The 13,670-nt window shown below is 35.6% G+C and overlaps 1 protein-coding gene across 1 annotated transcript; it reads right to left on the reverse strand.

Annotated features, from left to right (window-relative positions):
- On the reverse strand, positions 6,438-9,296 carry LOC108663596. The gene is made up of 3 exons (XM_018128807.1): positions 9,056-9,296; positions 8,721-8,938; positions 6,438-8,558 (listed from the first exon to the last, which is right to left on the reverse strand). Exons 1-3 carry the CDS (start codon positions 9,294-9,296, stop codon positions 6,438-6,440), a joined length of 2,580 nt encoding a protein of 859 aa, XP_017984296.1.

Consider the following 13,670-nt stretch of genomic DNA (forward strand, 5'->3'; position numbering starts at 1 on the left):
CCTTATATCAAAACTACATTGCTTTGGACATTTGAAGGTTTTTTTTTTCTTTTTTACTTTTATTTATTTTAGTAAAAAATATTTGAAAACAATAATTTCTAACTTTTAATGCTTATAAGATAGATTCATTTAATATTTATCAATTACAATTTAATATTATTTTTCGTCTATATTCTCTTATTTTGTATCAACTTGAATCTATAGTATATAGACATCTTTTTTGTACATGAATGTTTAAATTCAAATAAACATCCATCCAATTCATTGAACAAAATAAAAAAAGTAAAAAAGGTCTACTCATTTTTTAATATACATAGCACACAGTCATCATTGAATAAATAAATTAATTGAATTTGATAACTTTTAGCTATTCATTTTATATATAAAAAACATATAATACTAGCAATTACTAACTATTTTATATTGATAGGATATTTACATTATAATGTTATCTTATATTCTACAACTGTTTATTTTAATCTATTAATAGTATAGATTATATACTTTCTCATTTCTTAATAGTTTATTATATATCTAATAATCTTTGATAGGATTATCATCTTTTTTTGATAAATTCTGTTTTAAATATGATAACTAATTGGGTCAATTGGTTATCATTCTCAATTAAATTAATTTTTTTTACACCTTATGTCAAAGTTACGTTGTTTTTTTACATTTGAAGGGTTTTTTTATTTTTATTTATTTTAGTAAAAAAATACTTAAAAGCAATAATTTTTAATTTTTAATATTTAGAATATAGATTCATTTAATATTTATCAATTGTAATTTAATATTATTTTTTGTTTATATCCTCTTATTCTACATGAACCTGAATCCATAGTATTTAGAAATCTCTTTTATATATGAATGTTTAAATTTCAATAAATATTCATCCAATTCATTGAACAAAATAAAAAAGTCAAGAAGGTTTATTCATTTCTTAATATACATAGCACATAGTCATCATTGAACAAATAAATCAATTAAATTTGACAATCTTTAGCCATTCAGTTTATATATAAAAGATATATTATTATAAATTAGTAAATATTTTATATTAATAAGATCTTTATTTATATGGTTGTCTTATATTGTACAATTGTTTATCTTAATTTGCCAATAGCACATGTTATATACTCTCTCATTTCTTAATATTCTATTGTTTTATAATCATATATGCAGGTGCAAGTTTTCAGTAATTGAAACCAGAGCAAATAATTATTTTTAATTAATACCAGTTTATTTTTTCTTTTATCAGTAAAAATTGGTAATTCATGCAGTTGACTAATATAATATTGCTTTATCTACAAACTCTTTTAAAGGTACAAAATTGAAATCAACTCTAACATAATCAATATTTTCTATGATCTTTTTCGTAGCATAGCTACGGGCACCATCCTAGTTATAAACAATAATAAGACATCGTGATTTTTTGTTAATACAATTTGAATTAATTTGAAAAATCAAATACTTTAATTTTATAATCTCTTTTAAAATTAACACTATTTAAGCACAGATTAGAGAGGGCTAAAGTCAAGTAACTTGTCAAGTATCGGCAAAACCAAGAGATGGCTTGTGGTGGTAATCGTTATTCTTCAATTTTTAATTTTTTATTATTATAATGACTTTTATAATTATCTGTTAATCATTTCTCTTATTAAAAATCAAGTTCACTTACTACTTACAGCTCTGTCATAACGTGTGGGGTCTGAGAACCCGACCGCTAGATGTAGAATAATTTGGGAGTCGCCACCAATCTTTTTCTTTTAGGTGTGATTGGCCACCTTATTTTGTCATACTCAACGAACTCCTAAATTAATTTTAAGTCCGTCGAAAGAACGATAAACTGGTCTACATATCCTTTAGATTTGGGTTCGAGAGTACGGTTACTCACGGGGAAGGATTAGTGCCCCCGTGACGCCCGTTTCACAAACGGTACCATTTAATCATATATTATCCTAACCCATTAATTTTATTCTTATGTTTCCTTAATTGTTATTTATTTATTTCATCTTTTATTAGAATATTTTATTTCATTTTTACGGGTTTAACATGCACATGATGCAATTGTGAAATGCATGGCATAAAATCGAGATAATGTCAAACGAAAATCTTTTATTGAGTGTACTTTCCAAATTCGCCCATCATACTGGTGGGATCCGAAAGTATTCTCTCACTTAGGGAAATACCTTAGCAACTCACCTTCGCAAGTTTACTTGGTAGATCCCATAATCGGGATAGTCGTTTGTGAGTAAAAAAACAGTGTTTTCATGAATGCAAATCCTAATACGAGTAAAAGCCTTTTATTAAAGATATTTCTCCGGACCCTCCCATCGTACTGGTGGAGTTCAGAGGTATCTTTTCACTTAGGGAGTTTACCGATGAAACTCGCCTTCGCAAGCTTTCTCGAAAAGTCTCATCATCGGGATTTAGACCCGTATACAGAATATATCTATATGCCATGACATTTAACAATGCGACCATGATACGTGATGCACTCGTAGGTTCTATGTTCATTTCCTATTTCCCACGAAATTCACTACTTCTTTGTGTGTGTTTATTATAAACAAATAAATTACGTTTATTGATTGTTTTTGTATAACCATTTCTATGTCGATATATATTTAACTATATAGATACTTATTTATTATACGAAACTCAAAAATTAAATTTTTAGACCAAGTATTATTATTTTTTATTATCCGTAATTTGTTATTTTTTGAATATGTATTTTCCACTTTTGTATTATGATTAATGAATTTATTGTTATTACTAATTTCCTATTTATTTTGTTTTGTATATTTTGATTAATTGGTGATTGAATATATAGTTTTTTATTTTATTCAAAATTAGGAACATTGGAATTCTAAATTAAGGCCCTTCCATCGTACTGGTGGAGTCTTAATCGAAACCCCTAACCTAGGGAAGTTTACTCGAAATTGCAATTTCTCGCGCTCTAAATGGACATCCCATCATCGGTACTAAACTTAAATGATTACTTTATCTATATTAAATAACTAATTATTTTATCTTATTTTTTAATTATCTATTTGCTTTATTCATTTATCTATTTTTATTATTTTTTGTTTTCTATTTTTTTTATTTATCTAGATCTATTACTATAAACGTATTTCATTTAGTAATTTATTTTGTTTGTTTTACATATATATATTTCACTTACCGAAACTTACATATTTAATAAATATTCTCCTAGGTTTAAGTGCTTTTTATAACTAAACATTTTTTTATATATGTTTTAATGTATTTTTTACTTTATTATTTCTATGTTCTTCTATTTGTATTAATTTTCTAAGTTTAAACTATCATCTAAAAAATTTAAAATGTTATACTAAAATAATTTAGAACAAATAAAATGGACCAACCTAAGTCATAACAGATCTACAAAAATAAAGCCTTTACTTGACTTGGGCTTAAGCAGTGACCCAAGAAGACCAGTCCAAGGAAGGAGCGCCCCAAGCCCGCTTTGTTGGCCCATTAGGTTCCCTTCCAAACGTACCGTTTTGGTGCATAAGTCTCCCTCAAAAGACGTCGTTTAGGCTTTAAGCCTTAGTATATATACCATTTTTTTCTCTATTCTCTTATTTTCCTCTCTTATTTTCTCTCTCTAACCGACCAAATGCTCTCATTTCTCTATAAAACTGACCCTTTCGCTGACCAGATCTACACCGTCGTCAGATCTGGTGCCCGACACTGCTTTCACCTTTTTTTTTCTCTTCCTCTCTCCCTTAAGCCGGCGGCCTCCCTCTCTCTAGCTACCCACCGGTCTCTCCTTCTCCCGTTGCCTAAATCAGAATTTTCTTTCTCCCTCTCTTTTCTTTCGTCGACCACCCGAAATAGCTCTCCTTTCATCGGTTGGCTAGAGCAAAAAACTCCAAACTTAAACACCCCACCGGCGGCACAATACCCCATTCGAATCTCTCTAAAAACAAGCTACCAATCCTTCAACCTAACCCCCTCCCTTTTCACTCATTGTATTTTTTTATTTTTTTATTTTGGTTGTGGATTGTGGTTTTAAATCTTTTGTTATTGTGGCTAGGGTAGTCTGCTAGTAGAAAACTAGGGTATTTTGGATTTGCAAGTTTAGGTTGTTTGAAGAAAAAATGAGATTTTTTGTTGATGGATCTAGTTTTTTTGTTTTTGCAGGATTGGTGTTTTTTTGGATCTGGCTTTTTCTCGTTTTTCAAAATCTGCCCCTTCCACCTTTTAAAAACTGGATTGTCCAAAAATTTGGACAATCTAGAGGCAAAATCATGCTCTTCTAAGCATGATTTCACAATGCTCTAGCAAACAAGAGGGGTTGGTAGCTGGAGGTGACCACTCCTCACCAAATCCCGCTGCTTTTCAAGGGCATTCATGCCCTGTAATGATGGACTGGGGAAGGGGCTGAGCACATGCTCAGTCCCTTCTTGTTCACCCATTTTTTATTATTTTTTTAATTTATTTCTTACTTTTATTATTATTTTTATTAATTTTCATTATTATTTATTTTTATTTTTTTGAAATAAGTGTCTACAGTTGCCATTCTTTGTACATTCTTGAGAATCAATAATAGTGCAAAGACGTAGACACCGTGTTCAATTCATCTTGGGGCAAGTTTGAATTCTTGCAATTTGATCTAGGCTTGACCTATCTCAAAACAAGTTTGATTAAAAACATGAAGTCTCTAGGCTTGACCTGGGTTCGTAAAAGAATGAAGTTTCTAAGTTTGATTTAAGCACGACCCTTCTCAAAATAGGTTCGAAAAACGAATATTTCTAGACTTGATATAGGCTCGACCTATCTCAAAATAGGTTCGACTTAAATATTGAAATTTCTAGGCTTGATCTAGGCTCGACCTATCTCACAATAAGTTTAACCTAAAAAATTAGAACTCACAGACTTTGACCTGGGCTCGACCTATCTCACAATAGGTTCTATTTAAAAATTAAAATTTCTAGACTTGATCTAGGCTCGACCTATCTCAAAACAGGTTCGACTTAAAATTAAAATTCCTAAACTTTGACCTAGGCTCAACCTATCTCGCAATAGGTTCGATTTAAAAATTGAAATTCCTAGACTTGATCTAGGCTTGACCTATCTCAAAACAAGTTCGACTTAAAAAATTTAATTTCCTGGACTTGACCTAGGCTCAACCTATCTCAAACAAGTTCGATTTAAAAATTGAGATTCCTAGACTTAATCTAGGCTCGACTTATCCCAAAACAAGTTCGATTAAAATTAAAATTTCTAGGCTTGATCTAAGCTCGACCTATTTTCAAATAGGTTCGATTTAATTCACAAATGCCAACTTAATTGGATTAACTTCACAATGAAAAACTCAAATCCTTTTATCAAAGTTTTACGACCTCACCACTTTAGGTCAGGTGGGTTCCTACTTTCAAAGCTTGGGGCATGAATTAATTTTGATTCTTGTTTTGAAAATGACCGTGTGTATGGCTAGGCATGTATGCATGATTGAAATGATGGAATGTTTTCATGTTTATGATTCATTAAGGTTCCAAGACCCTTCTCTTGCTTCATCTGATTTTTCGTTGCAGCTGTCAATGACCTTCGTCTTATGCCTTTCTTCATTGGCTGACATTCTTGATTTTCCTTAGGAGTGCCCCTTTTTTTTTGACATTCGACCCTTTTTTTTTTTGCTTAAGTTTAAAGCTCTGCCATTCCTTTTTCTCATCATCAAGTCTTTTGTTGAACAATGAAGGTAATTTCTTGCTTAGTTAGTTCATTTTCTTACCAGTCATCATTCATTTCCATGACAATCATCATGTTGGATTATGTATTAGTGGAAAGAAGGGCTTGAAATATAAAAGTGAAGGAGGATTTCATATATATATATAAGTGTAAAAAGGATCAAATGGAGGGAAATTTACAAAGCAATGATTAGATCATTCAAACAATGAACACTTAGACCATTTAGAGAAACCAATCTGATTTTCGACTTTAAGAATTGTCCTTGATTGATGCCTTGAGCAATCTGTAGGTTGCAAACTTTATAACTCTTTCTGTTTTGCGAAATTGTGGAGCTTCATTCATAATGCATTTTCACTTCAATCTGGTACTCTTCTTGGACTAACAATTTCATTCCAAATTCCTACCTTTTGGCCTCAAGCTGCCCTTTTCAGGTTTTCAGCATGAGCCTTCTCCTTTGGGTATGAGTTACCCTTTTTCGGGTTTTCAACACAGACCCCCTTCCTTTTTATTTATATTTTTTTATTTTATTTTTTTTAAGCATAGTACTTTTTCACTGCATCCGCATTTATCAGATTAGGCAGATCTTCCCCATCCATGTCAGCCAAAATTAAAGCTCCTCCTGAAAAAGCCTTTTTTACCACATATGGCCCTTCCCAATTCGGCATCCACTTTCCTCGAAAATTAGTTTGATTAGGGAGTATTCTCTTGAGAACCAACTCTCCTTCTCAAAACTGCCTAGGACGAACTTTTTTCTCATATGCTCGCATCATTCTTCGTTGGTACATCTGGCCATGACAAAGAGCCGCAAGCCTTTTTTCCTCAATCAAGTTTAATTGTTCATAGCGAGAGAGGGTCCACTCAGCATCTTCTAATTCTGTTTCCATCAACACCCTCAATGATGGTATTTCTACTTCAATAGGTAGAACTGCTTCTATACCATATACTAATGAGTACGGAGTTGCCCCCATGGAGGTACGCATAAAAGTTCGATATGAGTGCAAGGCAAAATGAAGTTTATTGTGCCAGTCTTTGTAGACTTCAGTCATCTTTTCAACAATCTTTTTAATGTTTTTGTTTACTACCTCTACTGCTCCGTTCATCTTCGGACGGTAAGTTGTCCAGTTATGATGCTTGATTTTGAATTTAGCGCAAACCTCCTTTACCATTGCACCATTCAAATTGCTTGCATTATCAGTAATGATCCTTTTCGGCAGCTCATACCGACATATGATCTCCCTTTGGATGAACCTGCACACCACCTTTTGTGTCACATTGGCATAGGAAGCTGCTTCTACCCATTTCATGAAATAATCAATGGCCACCAATATGAATCGATGTCCATTATAGGCTTTTGGCGTAATAAGCCCAATCGCATCCATTCCCCACATTGAAAATGGCCAAGGCGCTGTGAAAACGTGCAATGGGACTGGTGGAGCATGGATTCTATTTGCATAAACTTGACACTTGTGGCATTTTTGAGCAAAGTTTATGCAGTTTGATTCCAACATCAACCAATAATAATCAGCTCTCATAATTTGTCTAACCAATATATGTCCATTAACATGAGCTCCACAAGTTCCTTCGTGGACTTCTTTCATTATTTTATTGGCTTCTGTAACATCCACACATCTCAAAATTACTTGATCTCGACTTCTTTTGTAGAGCACTTCTTCCCTAAAGAAGAAACTCATTGTTAATCTTCTAAGAGCTCGCTTGTCATTGTCTGTGGCATTCTCAGGATATGCTTGGTGCTTGATGTATTTCATGATATCATGATACCACGGCTTACCATCAACCTCTTCCTCAACATTCAAGCAGTGTGAGAAGACTTCACGGACTTCTAAATCAAAAGGGCGTACATCAGCCATTTCTTTTATTTTGAACATTGCTGCAAGAGTGGCCAAAGCATCAGCAAGCTGATTTTCTTCTCGAGGCAAATGGTTGAAGCAGATTTCCTTGAACTGTTTGCTTAATTCTGTAACCAGCTTTTTATATGGAACTAGTTTAGAATCTCTAGTTTCCCATTCGCCTCTCATTTGACATATCACCAAAGTCGAATCTCTGTAAACCTTTATCGCGCTGACCTTCATCTCGATTGCTGCTTGTAATCCAATTACCAACGCCTCATACTCCGCTATATTATTAGTACAATTGAAATTCAATCTCGCCGTGGCTAGATAGTACTTTCCATTTGGAGAAATCAACACTGCCCCAATTTCGTGGCCCAAAGCATTGGATACTCCATCAAAATACATCCTCCATGGATTAAGTTCATTGGGATCGCCCTTTTCTATGTGCAAGATGGCCATCAAATCTTCATATGAAAAATCAAAACTTACAAATTCATAATCCTCATTAGCTCGATCTACGAGGAAATCAGAGATGACGCTCCCTTTAATTGATTTTTGAGACACATACCCAATATCATACTCAGACAATAGCACTTGCCATTGAGCTATTCTCCCAGACAGGAAGGGTTTTTCAAAAATATACTTGATGGGATCTAATTTCGCCACCAACCATGTTGTGTGATACAACATATATGGTCGGAGCCTTTGGGCGTTCCATGTTAGCGCATAACACATCTTTTCGAGCGCAGAGTATTTGGACTCATACTCCATAAATTTCTTACTTAAGTAATATATGGCCTGTTCTTTCTTCCCAATTCCATCATGTTGTCCCAGTACATATCCCATAGAATTCTTGTTCACAGTTAAATACAAAATAAGAGGTTTTCCAACCGTCGGTGGCACCAACACCGGTGGATTTGTGAGATATTCTTTGATTTTATCAAAGGCTATTTGACATTCTTCATTCCACTCTCCTGAGTCTCGTTTTTGAAGCAACTTGAAGATTAGATCACATTTGCAGGTGAGTTGGGATATAAATTGAGAAATGTAATTCAACCTCCCTAAAAATACTCTCACTTCTTTTTACGTTTTGGGAGGTGGCAGCTCTTGAATAGCTCGTATCTTATCCGGGTCCATTTCAATTCCCTTTTCACTTACTATGAACCCCAACAATTTCCTAGAAGTTACACCAAAAATACATTTTGCAGGATTCAACTTGAGCTGAAACTTTCGTAATCTCTCGAACAGCTTCTTGAGATTGACAGTATGATCCCTTTCTGTATGAGATTTTGCAATCATGTCATCCACATATACCTCTATCTCTTTATGCATCATATCGTGAAACAAAGCTACCATTGCCCTTTGGTAGGTGGCACCTGCATTCTTCAATCCAAATGGCATTACTTTGTAACAAAACGTTCCTCACATGGTTACGAATGTTGTTTTTTCCATATCTTCGGGTGCCATCTTGATCTGATTGTAACCAGAAAAACCATCCATAAATGAGAATAAAGCATGCTTTGCTGTGTTGTCCACAAAAGTATCAATATGTGGCCAAGGGAAGCGATCCTTCAGACTCGTTCTGTTCAAATCCCTGTAATCGACGCACATTCGAACTTTTCCATCCTTCTTAGGAACTGAAACTATATTAGCCACCCATTCAGGATACTTAGCCACCTCTAAGAATCTAGCATCAAATTGCTTCTTTACTTCTTCTTTAATCTTCAGCAACATTTATGGCTTCATCTTTCTCAACTTCTATTTAACAGGCTTGCAATCCGATCTTAAAGGTAACTTGTGGACAACAATGTCAGTATTAAGACCTGACATGTCCTGATATGACCAAGCAAACACATCCACATATTCACGGAGCAGTTCTTCTAGCTTCTGCCATTCATTAGATGACAGCGAGGAGCCAATCTTAACATCTCTCTTTTCTTTCCCATTTCCAAGGTTAATCATTTCTGTGAGTTCCTGATGAGGTAAGATCTCTCTTTCCTCCTGTTCCAACATTCTCGACAAATCAGGGGGTAAGCCATAGTCATCCACCTCTTTTTCATTTTTCAATTCATCAATGTTTGGAATTATCTCAAAATCGAAATTCAAATTGTTCTCCAGATTGTTTTCATGTTCATTATTTAAAGACCTGCAAATAGGTAAAATTGAACATTTGTATGAGCAAGTATTTATTGGCTAAAAGAATAGATGAAAGGAAATATGCAAAAAGGTTGATGAATTATGAAACACATTATGCATTGTCATTTATTTAAATGATGAAGGTAATAGAAAGCCATACTTAAACAAGAAATTACTCTTAACACCCTTGGGCATAGGCATTTAGATAAAATTGTTCATTACATTTCTAAAGACTTAAAGATGATGGGTAATTCTGTGGCTGTCCAATTGGTTCACTTCTCTCTTGACAGTACCAGATGCACCACAGGGATCTTCTCGTTAGGTTCTTCATCTTTGATCATATGGATTGATAGCTCACCAAACATCCATAGAATCTGATTGACCTCCTCCAATGCCTTGGTATGAATGCACCCCACGGATCGAAAAGTTTCATACAAGAAGGGAATTATCTTTTTCCTAAATTCTTCCTCATTTCACTTAAGCTGAACCATCCTCTTAACCTTCTTTTGGGTTACTAATTTCCTTCTCTCATCTTTGGTAGGTTTCTACCCCAAACCAAACCTTTCTTCATTCTTGATTGGAGTCAAAGGACTGCTAATTCCTTGTAAATTCTTTCCTAACCCCAAACCGGTACAGCATCCTTTACCCACTGTCTGCTTAACCCCCATTTTAGTTGCTACTGACAAACGAGGAGTCGGTATCACTTCTTTTTCCCCCATATAAGTAGCATTAACAAATTCAAAAGATCTGAAAGAGCATTCTAGGACTTTTTCTATCACCTCTACATAGGGAGCAGATGATGGTTGAATAGCCAGTATGTCTTCCTTCGCAGATACACTTATCAATTGCCCCTCAACTATGAACTTAAATTTTTGATGAAGGGAAGATGGTATGGCTCCCGCCATATGAATCCATGGACGCCCTAATAAGCAATTGTAAGATGGGGCAATGTCCATGACTTGAAATTGGACCTAAAAAATGCAAGGGCCAATTTTTATCGGTAGTTCAATGTCCCCTACCACCTCCCTTGTGGTCCCGTCGAAGGTCCTTACAACCATATGGTTGGTTCTCATATAAGATACATCTACTGGCAACTTGGTTAAGGTAGAACGAGGCATGACATTTAAAGCTGAGCCATTGTCGACCAAGACCCTAGGTACGGCATGGTCCTTGCATTTGATGGTAATGTGCAAAGCTTTGTTACTTCCCCGACCACCCAATGGAATTTTTTCATCATTAAAGGCAATAAAGTTCCCCACTATAATGTTTCCCACGATATGGTCCAATTTTTCCACTGATATATCTTGTGCCACATAAGCTTGATTCAAGACTTTAAGTAGCGCATTCCTATGTGCTTCCGAATTAAAAAGCAAGGACAACAGTGAGATGCGAGCAGGCATTCTGGTTAATTGTTCTACCACACTGTACTCACTGTGTTTGATAAACTTGAGAAATTCACTCACTTCTTTCTCGGTAACAGGTCTTTTGACCTCACTGTTCGAAACAACTACAGATTCGACAACTTGGTCCTTAGAAAAGGTATCTGTTTCCTTCAGGCCTCTCTCTCCCTGTGCGGGTTTCCCTTTTTCATCTTCTTCCACTATTTCAAGGGAATAACACCGCCCACTTCGCGTTATACCCCCCACACCAGTTAGATCTTCAAAAGATGCCTAGGGGGCGGATGAAGTTATGCCCAAAATATTACACTCATAATTCCACGGGACAACCTTATCACTTTTGTAAGGGAACGGGCTGGGGACTTCGATGGTGATACCACTTCTGATCATAATAGAGGGCATATCATTCATCGGGCTCCTTGTTTCTTCATAAAAAATGGTGAGAGGTTTAGGTTCACCCATACTCACCGAATTTGACGCCACGGCGGTTGGGAACTCTTTATTTATGGTTCCAACCAAATCTTCTTCACCTTCTTCGTAAAACGTAATTTCTAACAAATCCATCAACTTTTGTAACTTATGGCGAAAGCTGTCACAATTTTGAATGGAATGTCCAACAGCCCCCATATGGAATTTGCAAGAATGAGTGAGATTATGCCCTACTTCATTTATGTTTATCGGTTCTGGAGTGATGGCATTTATTTTGGACAACGCCTCAAACACTCTATCCATTGGCGTTTGAATCTCATCGACATTCTTCTTCTCCCTTCGAATCATCCCTACATGTATTGCATTCACTGTCCGGCCTCCATGGTTAGGTAAGAGATTCCCATCAACATTTGAATTGTCATTTTTAGTAAAATTTAAAAGTCCTGCCTTAATGAGCTCTTAGACCTTATGCTTTAATGCATGTGGAGTGTCTTTGCATTCCAAAATGATAATCACAATGCGCATTCGGGTCATACCATTTTGGAAAATGAGGTCGGAGTGGTTCCAAAGGGGTTCGAGCAAGGAGTCGATTTTCTATGAGTTGTGGCAACAATGTAGTGTAAGGGACTGGGATATGATCAAACTTAGGTTTTTTTAGGGTAGTTTTAGGTCCTTTTTTATCATTACCAAAATTATTGGTTAAAGCTACCGATCTTGGTGGTGGAGCTTGTGAGAGAACACTAGTCTGAAACGTTGGTTGTGGGGCAGGTTGGTACGCATATGGGTTTTGTGCGATATTGCCTATGTTCGGATAGAAGGGTTGGTATTGAGGGTATAGGTGATATGGGCTAAAGTTGTGGGCTTGTTGGCTGTCGTGAGCGACTGCTTGCACATCCCCTTCTTTTTTCTTGGGCGTACTCCCTTTGTTTGAGCTGGTAACTTCGTGCCCTTCAATTTTCTCACTTTTGATAGCTCTTTCTATTATTTCTCCAGATAAGACCAAATTCGTAAAGTTTTTTGTGGCATTGCCGATCGAGAGCTCATAGAATGGAGCTCGGAGTGTGTTTATAAACAGCACAGTCATTTCCTTATCAGTGAGAGGTGGCTAAACTCGCGCTGCTGTATCCCTCCACTTTTGGGCATAGTCTTTGAAGCTCTCGCTTTGCTTCTTTTTCATAGTCTGCAATGACAACCGATTAGAGGCTAATTCAACCATATGCTTGTATTGGGCTATGAAGGCTCTTGCTAGGTCTTTTCAAGTCTTAATACGATTTTGATCTAGTTGTACGTACCACCGAGCAGCTGACCCAGTCAAGCTGTCTTGGAAGAAATGGATCAATAACTTGTTATCGTGAGACTGTGCAGCCATCTTCCGACAATACATGGTAATATGTGCCGTGGGACACTTTGTTCCGTCATATTTTTCAAATTTCGAAACCTTGAACTTGGTAGGGATCAATACATCCGCCACTAAGCATAGTTCGGTTGCGTCCATGGTATCGAACCTATCAACTCCTTCGATAGCACGAAGGCACTCTTCCAACATATCATACTTTTTTTGGTCTTTGTCATTTTCTCCTGTTTGTGATGAGCTCTTCCTTAATTTTTCTTACTTTTTTGGATCGTCTAAATCCGAAACGTGTATTGGTTTGGCAGGATTTGTTCCAAAATTTGACCAAAATTGTCCATGAGTCGATTAATGGCCTATTAGAGGTGGTACATTGTAATAAGCAGGTGGTATCACTTGAGGATGGAACCTTTGAAAAGTTTGGACATGGGGTGGAGTGAACCCTGGGGGATAAGGTGGATCATCCCTTGGGTTTCCAGTGTCTTGTGCTGGTAGATTTTCTGGCGAAGCTGACTCTTCGACCACTCTTTTTCCTTTACTCAAGCTCATAATTAATTCCATCATCTTTGATAACTGCTCTCTCATATCTTCTTGAGCTTTTTCCATTTTATCCATCCGTTCCATTTATTCTTCTTCCATGATTCTTGCTCGTCGACGAGTATTATAAACACGCTGATCACCAATCTTAGTTTGTTGAGCTATCTTGGAACCTTTATTTTTTTTAAACCATAAACACGAATTAGATGCGTTCTTATTTTATGAATGTGATGATCAGAAGAAAAAAAATACTTATTTATT

The sequence above is a fragment of the Theobroma cacao genome, chromosome 10 (genome assembly GCF_000208745.1).
Source record: "Theobroma cacao cultivar B97-61/B2 chromosome 10, Criollo_cocoa_genome_V2, whole genome shotgun sequence".
In the NCBI taxonomy this organism is placed as follows: Eukaryota; Viridiplantae; Streptophyta; class Magnoliopsida; order Malvales; family Malvaceae; genus Theobroma; species Theobroma cacao.